Source organism: Camellia sinensis, chromosome 13, assembly GCF_055761805.1.
Source record: "Camellia sinensis isolate YWXY chromosome 13, ASM5576180v1, whole genome shotgun sequence".
Lineage (NCBI taxonomy): Eukaryota > Viridiplantae > Streptophyta > Magnoliopsida > Ericales > Theaceae > Camellia > Camellia sinensis.
The window spans coordinates 89,937,501-89,950,934 of NC_138973.1; the positions used below are offsets into that span (position 1 = coordinate 89,937,501).

The window sequence follows — 13,434 nt, forward strand, 5'->3', positions numbered from 1 at the left end:
CCATAATCATATGCTTGGCACTTTCTCCTGCTATGTTTGTTGAGACCAGAGCCCTATTGCATAACTGGTTTCTGATGACGTAAGTTGCTAAACTTTTTTACATTCTTATTGATATTATCTTTTACCATGCTTTAAGGAACTGTAAATTTATCATATGTTATGACTGTAACTAGTGTTCACCTGTGTAAAACTTTGATGATACTTCTAGTGACTACATGATAAGTTCCAAAAGGTTGGGCAAAGAAATCCTCTTTTTGCCTGTTTTGTTTGCTTGTGTGTCGAACATTAGCTGTCACTTATAAGTTTGTGTTGAGAGAAATGCAGCAGCAGTATGCATCTCTTTGTGAGAACTGTCTTAAATCCTTGTAAAATTGTCAATGCGTTCAACTAATTTGTAATAACTTCAACTTAAATTTTTAAAATCAGAGAGACTAAATCTGATTTCTTGCCCATTTGAGCTTCAGTTTTATAGATCCTACCAAGTTTGCAACTCTAGCTTGCAATTGACTCTAAACTTTAGGTTGTGTCGAGTGTAGCTTTTCTGATATAATAGCTTCTTTCTACAAGTTAACCATCTTTTCTACTTTTCTCAAACTTGTGCCTCGTTGACTAATTTATACAGGGGTTGTGTAATTTCAGAAATCAATCAGCTATATTTACTGGCTTATTATGTTTTACATTATAAAAGTTTATATGATCTCTTCATTGAATTGAATCACATAATACTTTAAACTCTAGGTGTGTGCTGTCATTTTTGCATTAGTATAATATGTTAATACCAAGGTTTTGCTGCAAATAATTAGATGATAGATTTACAGGCATCATATGCGTCACAGATTGAGGTTCCATAATGAGCTATTGATGGGATAAATGGTAAGACATATTAAAAAAGGAATAGGTTCTGAAATTTAGGTCATTTTCAGCAGATGACATCATTGGCAAAAGAAAAAACCCTTGTCAGAAAGAATGTAATAATGTGTCACTTTTTCATTCGATAATATAATATTAAATTAATATCAATAAAGAAAATATATCTTATCCACTATTAAACTTGTTAGGCTTGGTTACGTATAACAGGGGTTTGGCTTATGTGTTAGAGCTTCAAATTGAATTGGTGTCGATGATACTTGATGTAGTTTCAAAACCGATGTGGTGGGGCATAACGATGGAAGTTGCACTGAAGCTACCCTTTTCTCATGCATATTTCCCTCACAAGCATCACTTATTAAGGACTTTGGATGGACCTTTATCATACCAAAACTTTATACATTTACTTCATAGTACAAGCAAATCAGCTTCTCATGCTAGAAGACAGTCTGATCCAACTTTTAAGCAGGATGCAAGAAAGATTGGAATGATAGATTACAAATCTCGGTGGTACGTTTTCATTTCTCATCAAAACAATTATTGTTGTGACGTTAAAGTGATTCTACATTTGCTGGTAAAAAATTTAATATATATATATATATATATATTTTTTAGAAGTTCATGTTTCTACATACTACTATTGCATAACAGGGCTATGGCGATGAACTTCCCAAATTGGTTCTTTTTTGCCTCAATGTCACTCTTCGCTGGAAAAGGCCTCGCAGAAAATTTCCATTCAAAAGGCACAGTAGAGACCACTGAAACTAAACAATCACATGATGTCGAACTTCCGTGGTCCACTGCTGCTGCAAGTTACATTGCATGGATTCTGAATCCAATCAGCGAATCTCATCAGGAACTACTTGTTGAATGTTTGGGTAAAATATCTGAGTCTTGGGTTCTCAAGAAATGCACAGACAAATATTGCAAAGAAACAGCTAGCTATAGGAAGAAACTCAAGATATCCAAATTCCAAGACAGCAAGGTTGATTATGCTCTCTTACAGGAATATGATTGCAAAACTATCCAACTATGGCTTGGGAAATTTCAAGATATGTACATAAACTATTGGAATAAAACTGTCAATAGTTCTGCAGCCCATGAAGCAAAAGCGTCCCAAGGGATTAGCCCTCAGAAAAACATGTTATTTTGGAAAATCCCATTGGGCATTTTGATTGGGTGCTCCCATGGAATAAATGAAGATGGTTGTCAATTGCTGCTGCATTATGCTGCAACTGGTACTTTACTTCATTTGACGGAAAATCAGATTGCAGGATTGAAGAATAGAAAATGGAACTCTCAAGGACAAGAAGAGTCAACTGCGTGGTTTGAAAAATGTAGTAAAAAGGAGGCTGTAGCAGGAACTCGCCTTGTCTTCCACTTAACTGATGTTGTTGAGAGTATGTCGGCTTCTTTGTTTGACACTGAAGGGAGACGGATAGATTTTATTTGCCGGGTGAAACTAAGGTCTGGCAAATACTTGCTTAATTGTATGAAGAAGCTACTTGACATCAAAATTGATAAGGATGATGGATTTCTGATGCTAAGTGATCTTCGCAGTAGACTAGCGCGATGGAGGATTCAAGGACAAGATGTATTTCAGAATTCGAAGGATCTGAGTGATGCCATTGATGCCTTGAGTCATAAATTATCTTCTTTCTGAGATCTTGTATAGTTAGAAATGCCTCTTTGTTAATTAAAGGCCGTTTTGTAATTTTGTCTGTAAGAAATGATTATCATATTTTTATTTGTATCTGTAAATGTGTGAAATATTCTCAAATTCTTGTTGTGTAACTCTTTTATAAAACAATATTGGTGAACTGTTTATAATCATCAGTGATTGCAATTCAGTGAGCACATCTTTATATTGATGTTGAAGTTGTCAAATCGGTGGTCTCCTTACTCCACAGTACGTTGTAACTTACATCGAGTGTGGGAAACAAGGAAGCACATACACATTTTTATTTTAGCAGAAGGAACCACAGACACTTCAAAATGGGTGCTGTGTATTGGACACAAACACGCCCCACAAACACACTTGTCCACGTGTCTGATATGTTATGTTGCGTGTTAATTTTTTTAATTATCATTTTGTTACAAGACATGGGGATATTTCAAGAACACGTGTGTCGGTCAAAATAAAATATATGGTTTTTTTAAATATAAAAATAAAAATGAAAAAAGAACAAAAAAAAAGCATACACACTGAAACCTTATTTGCTAATCACCTTTAGATTCTATGGTCCAAGAAATGGTTTGTATGTAATATGATTGTACAGTTGAACCTCCAACCTAACCAAATCAGTTTCCTCAACAACCTTGGACGTGCAAAGCTTGGATCAAGCAAAAAGTACAACTCGAACAAAATTTTATGCAGTGAGGATGAATCATCCTCATTGAGCTGTTCTTTTAACCAATGAAATCCCAGTTGGATCGCCGCCCCATTCTTCAAATACAACTAACGAATTCCCACTCGGTTTCAGCCATGAGCGTGGCACATGGTACCTGAAATAAACAGCCTCATCACATTTACTAAAATATGCAGAAAAAAAAAATAAAATCAGAGTAACCGATAATTTTTCTCACCATCTCTGAGAGGCTTCACCACGATTTGTTCTGCATTTCTTCTCATTAAAAATTCCAGCATAGCTACAGCCGCCACAGTTACCACGTGCTTTGTATCCAGGCCAGTGGCGCCCGATACTTTGACCATTTACCCATATTTCACCTTTTCCCATGGTACTCATATCCAAAGCTAACGGATCATTTCCTGCTGGTGCGTTGAACGTAGTCTGGAAAGATCATTAGGTGAATTAAAAGTGAATTTGGCTCATTTGCACGTATATGGAACTCATAAATGAGCAACAAAAATGAAATACTGTAGGGATTGGGATGATTATTACCTTGTACCATGTCAAGGGTCGTTTTGTAGCTAATGATGATCCCTCAACCCATTCGACAGAGGAACTTCCATCGAGTGTGTGCAGTTTTAAGCTCTCGCCTTTTAGACCAACCTGCATAGAAACATCAATCTTAATTTTCACTGCTTATTTATGTACTATACGCGCTTCTTTTCCCATATCATGCTTTATTTTTCATCCCAGTATCCCTGTATTAAATTATGATTTTCAAGTTTCATCATTGGCTCAGAAGTTCACCGTCTTGAAATTCACACAATAAATTTGGAAACAGACCGACATTCAAGAAAACAAACCTTGTAAGACCACTTTTGATTTGTCAAGTCTCTTGTCCCCTCGTTGAGGCCCTTCAATGTGACTGGGCCAAGAACCCCCGTGTTCCATGTCTCAAAATGCAGACCGACATTCTGAAATCGATCCAGTATGACATTAAAAAGACTCCATTAATGTCATTAACATCCAAAGAAGGTAAAATTTTGTCACTAATGTTGCGGATCGTGGGCACACCAGGGGACACTCACAAGCAAAAACACAAGAGTTTTAACGTGGTTCGGCAAACCGGCCTACGTCCACGGGAGCGATGTTGTTATATATCAACAAATGGAGGAGATTACACACTCTCAACTCACTGTCTCTCTATATAACACACTCACTCACACTCTCTTACAAACAGAAAATAGCTCTCACTAGCTCTCTCTGTTTTGTGCCTTTCTCTCAGCAATGTGTTTTGCCATTTGCCCTGTCTACAACTCACCATCACCATTCCATTTTATACACCTTGGAGTAGGTGGGAGTGCCATTGGGTAGCCTCCATGCTTGACTTCGGCAGCCTCCTTCTTTGACATGGTTGGTAGCCTACTTCCTTGTTGACCAACCAAGGTGTGTTCACAAGACAATTTCCCCTTCACATGGGGTGAATTCAACAAATCACCCCCTCAACCCATGTGAGGTGATCCACTGCACACACTGCTGCTAATCTTGTCACGCCCAAATTCAACAAAGTCTGCATCTCTTCACTGAGATGCTTGCACCCCCTTGCCTGGAGTGCCCGGCACCCCCTCACTGGGGTGCCATGCAAAGCTTTACTTTGCAACTCTTTGAGATGGCATCTCTCCCTTCCATCCAGTCTTGGAGAGATCCCAATATGTCTCTAATTCAGGAGCAAAAGAAACTTTCTTTCCTGGGACATGCTTTGCTGTCTTGGTCTCTTTGCTCTGAGCTGTCTTTAAAATTGGCCGCAATGGCTCCGTCTTGTGTACCTCCGAACTGCCTCCATGCGTTCTTGTACACTTTGGTTGCCATGTCTGCTGGGCCCTATGTCTCTTCTGTGCATGTCTTGTACGTCTTGCCCGGTAAGTGACAGTAGCTCCGTCTGTCACAACCTTCTCCACAAGCCTGTACAGATTCCCCTCCAGTCGTCCATGTAGCATCACCGTATCTCCATGGATGACTTTGAGATTTCCTTTGCTAGATGTGAAGCTATAACCTTTCATGTCTAGCATACTTAAGGAAATTAGATTCTTCTTCAGTCTTGGCACGTGTCGGACTCCATCCAACGTGAAAATTTTTCCATCTTCCATTCTCAGCCGTACTGTTCCCATGCCAACAATCTTACTCACAGTGTTGTTAGCCACTCGAACAATACCTCCATCCTTGGCTTGGTAGGTAGAAAAAAGTTTCTTATCCATGCATATATGATATGTGCTTCCGGAATCTAAGATCCAGTCAGGTTTCGTCATACTCGACGAAACTGTAAATGCATACTCATCCTTAGCATTTACTGCAGCAGCGACATTTGATGAGCTCGCCTGTTCCTTTAGTGCTTTGTCCTCCTTGAGCTTTGCACAGTCTTTTATGAGGTGATCCTCCTGATCACAGTAATAACACTTTCTCCTGAAGCCTGACCTTGATTGCGAACGTCCTCTTGATTTGGATCTACCCCGTCTATCATTGGACCTACCTCTGCCTTGCTCATTTTCTGAGGCAACCATGGCATTTCCTTCTGGGTGTTTGCTACTGCTACCTTCCTGTTTCTTCATCGACTCATGAGAAATGAGCGTAGCAATCACCTCATCCAGTCCAAGAGCATCCTTCCCGTACAATAGAGTTGTCCTGAGATGCTCATATGATGCAGGTAGAGAGACCAGCAAGATCATAGCCCTATCTTCCTCCTGGGTCTTGTCTCCAATGGTGTCCAATTCCATTGTGATCCTATTGAACTCGTCCAGATGTTCTGTGAGGTTCGCACCTTCTGGCATTCTAAGTGTATATAGCTGCCTCTTTAGAGATAACCGGTTTGTCAAAGATTTTGACTTGTACCTCATCTCTAACTTTGCCCATAGCTCCGCCGGATCTACTTCACTGATGACTTCCCGGAGTGTGTTGTTCCCGAGATACAACTGAATTGTACTGTTTGCCAATTCCCTCAACTCCTCCCACTTGTCATCCTTTATGTCTTCCGGTTTGTTGGACTTTTTGAGAAGAGCTTTCACCAGACCTTCTCGTGTTAAAATGTTTTTCACCCTTTGCTGCCACAGGGTAAAGTCATTACTACCATTAAAAGGCTCAATCATGAAACTTGCGCCTTTTCCTGCCATTGTAAATTTCTTCTCTTTTTAAAGAAATTCTGATTTAAGAATCTGACCGTACGGATGGGTCCGGAATATTTCAAATAGTTGGAACGCACTATTGGATTGCCAAAAAACGGACTCCGAATGGCCTAGATCTAGCCAAAAGAGTTTGAATGCCTCCGATTCAAAAACTAACCGTACGGATGTGTCCGGAATACTCCAAATAGTTGGAACTCACTATTGGATCGCCAAAAACGGACTCCGAATGGCCTAGATCTAGCCAGAACAGTTTCAACGGTTCAGATTTGTTGAATCTGGTGCGCCTGAGAAGCACCAGATAATTCCTCCGGATTGGCAGGTCAACGGCTCGGTCAACGGCGCAGGAGCGCGGTCAATCGGCGGCTCAGCGGCGCGGCTTGGCTGGCGGCGCGGCTCCGGCACGGCTCGGCCTGGTCAGCGGCGCGGTCAACGGCTCGACGGCTCGGCTCGGCTCGGCTCAGGATGACGTCAGCCTGACGTCAGTTTCACGCGCGCCCCCACTCGTCTTCTTCCTTCGTCGGCGCGTGGGGCGCGTGTGTGCGAGTGGTCGTCACTCGCGATATTCAGGTGGCGCGTGGCGGCGCGTTACACCTCCGATCGGCCTGTGGTTTGAAGTTTTGGACTCCTCTCCTCCTGGCCTTCCTCCTGGTATGCTCAAAAGTGGATTTCGACCACTTCGAAATCTGGACACTTTCGGAAAAAACTCGATTTTTCTCCACCCGGGCTCTGATACCAATTGTTGCGGATCGTGGGCACACCAGGGGACACTCACAAGCAAAAACACAAGAGTTTTAACGTGGTTCGGCAAACCGGCCTACGTCCACGGGAGCGATGTTGTTATATATCAACAAATGGAGGAGATTACACACTCTCAACTCACTGTCTCTCTATATAACACACTCACTCACACTCTCTTACAAACAGAAAATAGCTCTCACTAGCTCTCTCTGTTTTGTGCCTTTCTCTCAGCAATGTGTTTTGCCATTTGCCCTGTCTACAACTCACCATCACCATTCCATTTTATACACCTTGGAGTAGGTGGGAGTGCCATTGGGTAGCCTCCATGCTTGACTTCGGCAGCCTCCTTCTTTGACATGGTTGGTAGCCTACTTCCTTGTTGACCAACCAAGGTGTGTTCACAAGACAATTTCCCCTTCACATGGGGTGAATTCAACAACTAAGACAAGAACTAACCGGAAGGCCAACAGCAACGCTTAGTAAAGAAATCTTGTTAATTCCCGCTCTCAACTTCACGTTGCCACTATATGTCAGTTTTGGATTCTGTAGCGATCCATACGTGGTTCCTGCCATAAACATGTATTACAAAATCAAGAGACAAATTAAAGCTCATTTCAATAAAATACTTTACCATTATATATTGAAATTACGGAACAAGTCCATTTACCTGATAGTTGCCCATTGATGAAAATGTGCAAAGTGTGACCTGCTGACATAATGGTCAGAGTAGGAGACTGCCCGTTCTTTAAAAATGCTTCGCCTGGTTGTATATTCACACTGACACGAGCAAGAAAGTACATGAAACAAGAAAATCATATTCAAGTTTCAAACTAGACTATGATGAATCAATTTATTATTGTTATTATTATTATTGTCATAAAATTTATGCTTCGATAAGGGAAGAGATAATGAAGTGCATACTAAAACAAATTAAACAATACTCACTTTGTTAGGTACCAAAGATAGTCCGATGCATCTCTTGTGAGGCTGATTTGATCCCACAGCCCATCCCTTGCAATGGTGTCTGAATCATCGGCAGAGACAGTTTGTTCATTGGAGGACTGCCAAGAGAATACTCCACCATTCACCGGTGTCATCTTCATCCGTGAACTTTCGGAGCTAATCTGAAAACAATTTTGATCGAATGTTAAAGCCCATTTTGGGAACCTTTTGAATGAGAAATTTCATATAAGAAAAACTAAACCTTAATTTTCTCAAAATAAAAATCAAACTATAACACACTTTACATCTTCTAATACTTCGATATTCATAAAAACAATATAACAAACTAAGAATTATCCATAGAAGAAAGACGAAACCTTAATTTTCTCAAAATTAATGTCAAATATAACACGCTTTACATCTTCTGATACTTCTGTATTCATAAAATTATCTTCGCATGTCATTAAAAATTGCATGAAATAATTGTTAAAAGACAGGAAAATTTTTGGAAATAAATGGAGGATGGTTTTTGAGAGGGAAGAGTGTATTTCTCTACCTTCGCAGTGTTAAAAATTTCAATTTTGCAATCGAGGAGAATGCTGATGGACCAAGGAGGCAGGTCGTATTGTGTATTCTGAAAGGCCACTTTTGCCGGAGATTTGGTGTCGTAGTTGGCAAGGAATGCAGCACAAGCAGACTTTGAGTTGAATACGTGAACCTAGAAATGAAAAATGACACGAAAAAGGCCGGTTGCAATAGTCAAAAAAGCAGCAAATGTCAAAAATCACAGTATATGCATAGCTTTCGGTTAATCTACCTCTAGATTATTGCCCGGCCAAGTCACTGTGGGATAAGAGGAAACTAAAGCTGGTTCACATTGCTTGATGGCTTTATGCAAATTTCTCAAATGCCCCCATTTTGGTTCTCTAAGTAATCCTTCCAAATCATCATAACCAAGGGGAAAAGATTAGAATTTTCACCAGAAATGTCATATCATATATACAAGTTTGATAATCTTATTGATGATCTCACAACATGTGTGTATGTGTGTGTGCAAGTGTGTTCTGTACAAATAAAACTCTTGTATGTACAAACAATTTTTTTTTCCCTATATCATACCGTATTCATCAATCGGAGCGTCAAAATCATAGCTAGGGGCAATGAAGAGACCAGCAGTTGTTCGCCCAAAATTTGTCCCGCCATGGTACTGACACAGAAAAATATCATCATACATGGGCTGAATTATTTCTCTCAAGAATATAATTCAGAAATTGACTTACCATATAATAATTCACGAATGAACCATTATTTTGTATAAACCTAGCAACTGAAAATGCCAAGTCTTCAACAGGTCTACGAGAAACTGAAGCACCAAATACTGTACCGCTGAGGAAAAAAACAGTGGAATTAGAAGAATCGAAGTAAGAAAGGATTCGGACAAAATTATAAGAGTTGTGATATCTGAGTCAACCAAACAATCTAAACTTACAACAACAAATAAAACCCAAAAAATAAAACATAATTTTTTTGGGTTATATGGGTATTGATAGTGCGACTTACCCACCAGTCCAGGCTTCAGTCCACATTTTGGGTTTGGAACTTTTGTTTGGTTTGAAGTTTTCGCAGTAAAAACCATTGCAAGTATCTATCTGTAAATGATAAATAAAATAGACTGTTTGAGAGAGAGAGATTCTATTTATTAAACTATATAGCTTAGTTATTTGACAGTTCAACCCAAATATGCTTATCAAGAAAGAAAAAGTCAATCTCATTGATTTATATTTTTCCAAGCCCTAAACCTAGAGAAAATGAAAGAAAAATAAGTATTAACAAATAAATGGGACCCTTAATACGTTCATAACTGAATTGTGTCATAACTATGCCATTCAAGGTCACCCCAAGTGGAGAAGGCTATGTTCAACAACCCCACCAACGGAAGGAAAATGACAGGTGGTGAAAAGAAATCGTTGCGAGAAAAAAAAGAAAAAAAATTTCTACGTGCATAGAAACCGGTCATTGAGCACCCAAAAGAGGATTAGTTTCTGTGCATGTATCTTCTTCTTTTCTTTTTTTTTTTAAATTAAAAAAAAAAAGGAACCACTTACTATTGGATCACGAGCATCCTCTTGTTTGCACATAATCCATGGGACACCGGTGCCAAGACCGACAGCCATTTGCGCCATCCATATTGTGTAAGCCTTACCGGGAGCCCCAATTTCCCACTCTACCGGTCCATATTCGTTCTCTATCTATCAGTTGCAATTCAAATCAGAATCAATAAAACAATTACAGAGCAAATACTAGAATGAGGTAATTTTCAAACCTGAGACATTATAATTGGACCTCCTTGAGTTTGAAACAATTTTTCTGACTTCATCACGTCAACAATTTTCTTGGTAAATTTTTGCATTGCTGCCTTTAATGCACTCAAATGAAAATTCAAAACCCAGTAAATTAATGAATAAGCAAACCAATTTGAAAGCTAAAAAAAAAAGAAGAAAGTGACTTTTATTAACAAACCTTGAAAGGCTCATTGTCTGTTCTGAAAGAAATGCCTTGAACATATTTCAGCCAAACAGGAAATCCCCTGTTTCAAAACAGAGCAAAAAACAGAGTATGATTGAATATAACATATATATTAACATACAATATGTTCATATAACAGAGGACAAATATATATATATATATATATATAAACATGTATGAATTTTTTACCCAAAATTCCATTCAGCACAAACATAAGGGCCAATCCGGAGATGAACGTAAAGGCCTGCTTGTTGCACTAGCTTGATGAACCGAACTAGATCATACCTCCCCGCGAAATTATACTGAAAATAATTGTAGAACAAAATATTAAGCTTCTCAATTCAACTCTTTTTTTTTTTTTTTTTTTAATGAAAAAAAAAAATGGTAAAAGAGTGTAAAAGAGAATGGCATTTCATTACTTGTCCTTGAGAAGGCTCATGCCCATTCCAGAAGACATAGGTCTGTATAACGTCTAATCCTCCATCTTTAGCCTTCTTTATAAGATCAGGCCACATCTGCAACCAACCCAAAAAAATAATAATAATAATAATAATAATTGCAATGCATTGCTCCAAAAGAAAAAACAACAGTTTCAAAAACAAAAGCAAAAAAAAGTTTTAAAAAATTGAGAAAATGGGTAATACCCAGAAGCCACAAGGGCATGAACACGCTGAAGAAACAAATATACAAGAGTTTTCCCATGTTTGTAATTTTATATCTAAATTTCTGAATAGTTTGATGATTGAAAAAAATTGATTAGTAGTTTTGGACAGTTTAATAGAGAGGGAAGACCAAAAAAAAAAAAAAAAACATTCGAACAATTATTAGATCCAACAAATACTGGGTGAGAAAAGGACATTCTTAAAAACGTAAAAAACTTGACGGCATCATTAACACCAACTATACGTTTTAATATGTATATATATATATATCTGTAAGTATATGTGAATTGCATTGGGAAGGGTGGTACCTCAGGGGTGCTTCTAGGGTAGTGAATGGAACCAGAAATGAGAATCCTTCTTTGGCCATTAATGGTGATGGCTCTGTCATCATAAGAAACAGAGGCTGCAACAGAAGTAGAAGAAGAAGAAGAACAAAAAACCCACAAAAACAGGGTTATAGACAGTAACATTGATCCAAATGGTCAATGACCCTGAAGAAGTTGAAATCAATATAGTGCCCTTTTGTCTCTGTTCTTCACTTTTATTTCTTTATTTTCTCTGTTCAAAAATTAAAATTAAAAGACAATTGAAGAAACAGAGAGAGAGACCCTTCTTTATTTTCTGTTGAGAACAGAGACTCAGAATGTGTATATTACAGAGATAGAGAGAGAGAGAGAGAGAGAGAGAGGTGTGAGAGTGGTGTCGTTGGAGTGGAAGACTAGGTGAAGGTTTTTAAATGCGTGCAGAGAGAATGCGGAAAGGTTACATTTAAGAAAGTGGAACCCACCTAACTCTCAGGGCGGGCTCACCCGCCCTTCCCTGTTACGGTAGAAAAAGTTCATCGGAACGGCAATTTCACGCCATTCATGATCGAATATTGTTTTGAAAACACTTTATTTATTTTTCCTTTTTAAAAATTATTTTTTAGAAAATTTTATTTTTTATATTTCGTATTTTTTTGTTTTTATTAAATTTTTTTAATATTTTAAGTAATTTTTTTATTTTTTAGACATGCCTAACATAAATACATATAAAAAGTAAAAAAATTGTAAAAAAAATCTTTTAGAAATTCACTAAATACCAAAAATATAAAAAAAATATAAGAATTCAGTATATTTTTTGTATTTTTATATATTTATTAATTTTTTAAAAAAAATTTTCACAAATTTTTTACTTTTTAGATACATCTAAGTAAGATGTATCTAAAAAAATAAAAATAAATATTTAAAAATTTAAAAATATTCACTAAAAATAAAAAAATATGAAAACCAAAAAAATTAATTTTCAAAAAATTTAATCTAAAAAATTCAAACCAAACACACGAATGTTTTTTTTGTTTTGTTTTTTTTAAAAATATATATAAAAATAGAAAAATAATGTAATTTAAAAAAATTAAAAAATTAAAAAATTGGCATTTAATTAGTTCACTAAAATAACCCTAATAATTTGTGATATTATCAGGGAATTATAGATTGAAAAATCGAGAAATTACATATACGTGGGAGGATGAGAAAAAAGTACTGACACGTGAGGGGTGACACTTTACACAATCTGTCATTTGTAACCCATTATAAGCACACTTGTCTATCACACAGTCTTTTATTTATACCTCACCGTCACTCATGCATTGATAATTTTTTTGAATAATGCTTGGGACCCCTTTTTGGAGTCACCCCCCTCACCCCCCTTTGCCACGTGGCAGGTGGTGATTGGAGGACCAGGAAAAAAAAGAAAAAGAAAATGTAACCAATGAGAGAGAGAGGAGGTCAAAGAGGGTGGGAGGAAAGGGGGATGAATCATTACTCAATTTTTTTTTCCTGCTCTCACTTACATATAGTTTTTCTTTGCAAAAAAAAAAAAAAAAAAAAAAAAAAACTTTCAAACTTTAACTCTCGTGACAAAATAAACTTTAAGTTTTTAATTTTATCAATTTAGTCCTTAAAATTTTAATTTATTTCTAATCTAAATTATTTGTCTATTTTCATTAAGTAACATCGATAAAAATATAAATATTTTAGTCATTAAACTCAATAAAAATATATATTTTAGACATTTTATATAAACTTACTTTGAGTTTAGGGTTATTTATGTGGAGATCCCCTAAACTATCAAGAAGTATCACTTTAAGCCTTTTAACTATAAAAGTGTACAAATGGACTCTCTAAACTATTG

General features: G+C 37.3%; 2 protein-coding genes across 4 annotated transcripts in view; one reads left to right on the forward strand and one right to left on the reverse strand.

The window, feature by feature from the left end:
* Positions 1-2,717, forward strand: part of LOC114290466 (acyl-CoA synthetase family protein) — an 8,066-nt gene extending 5,349 nt beyond the window's left edge. Inside the window, exons 4-6 of one of the 2 annotated variants that reach the window (XM_082902814.1) lie at positions 1-79; positions 1,078-1,377; positions 1,519-2,717. The exon at positions 1-79 is cut by the window's left edge and continues 125 nt beyond it. In XM_082902814.1, the coding sequence (XP_082758940.1) occupies positions 1-79; positions 1,078-1,377; positions 1,519-2,530 (1,391 nt within the window). In that variant the 3' untranslated portion in view covers positions 2,531-2,717. The remainder of the gene's footprint in view (positions 80-1,077; positions 1,378-1,518) is intronic. The other variant, XM_028234401.2, reaches the window with a different exon arrangement.
* Positions 2,718-3,083: 366 nt separating this feature from the next.
* LOC114290465 (beta-galactosidase) lies at positions 3,084-11,980 on the reverse strand. Of its 2 annotated transcripts, XM_028234398.2 has the most exons (18): positions 11,571-11,980; positions 11,020-11,115; positions 10,790-10,902; positions 10,595-10,661; positions 10,398-10,490; positions 10,180-10,323; positions 9,635-9,723; positions 9,355-9,460; positions 9,194-9,281; positions 8,892-9,010; positions 8,631-8,792; positions 8,078-8,256; positions 7,800-7,909; positions 7,589-7,698; positions 4,082-4,192; positions 3,771-3,881; positions 3,454-3,659; positions 3,084-3,372 (listed from the first exon to the last, which is right to left on the reverse strand). In XM_028234398.2, exons 1-18 carry the CDS (start codon positions 11,730-11,732, stop codon positions 3,261-3,263), a joined length of 2,178 nt encoding a protein of 725 aa, XP_028090199.2. In that variant the 5' UTR covers positions 11,733-11,980; the 3' UTR covers positions 3,084-3,260. The 2 variants fall into 2 exon arrangements, with proteins under 2 accessions (XP_028090199.2, XP_028090200.2); XM_028234399.2 differs by lacking the exon at positions 10,398-10,490.
* Between the last annotated feature and the right edge of the window lie 1,454 nt (positions 11,981-13,434).

Excerpts from the sequence above, each read along its gene's own strand:
- LOC114290465 (XM_028234398.2), bottom strand. The coding sequence starts at position 11,732 with ATGTTACTGTCTATAACCCTGTTTTTGTGGGTTTTTTGTTCTTCTTCT. Across the intron at positions 11,116-11,570 it reads ACCCTAGAAGCACCCCTGAG|ATGTGGCCTGATCTTATAAA; the intron begins GTACCACCCTTC and ends GGTTGGTTGCAG. Across the intron at positions 7,699-7,799 it reads CATCAATGGGCAACTATCAG|GAACCACGTATGGATCGCTA; the intron begins GTAAATGGACTT and ends TGTTTATGGCAG.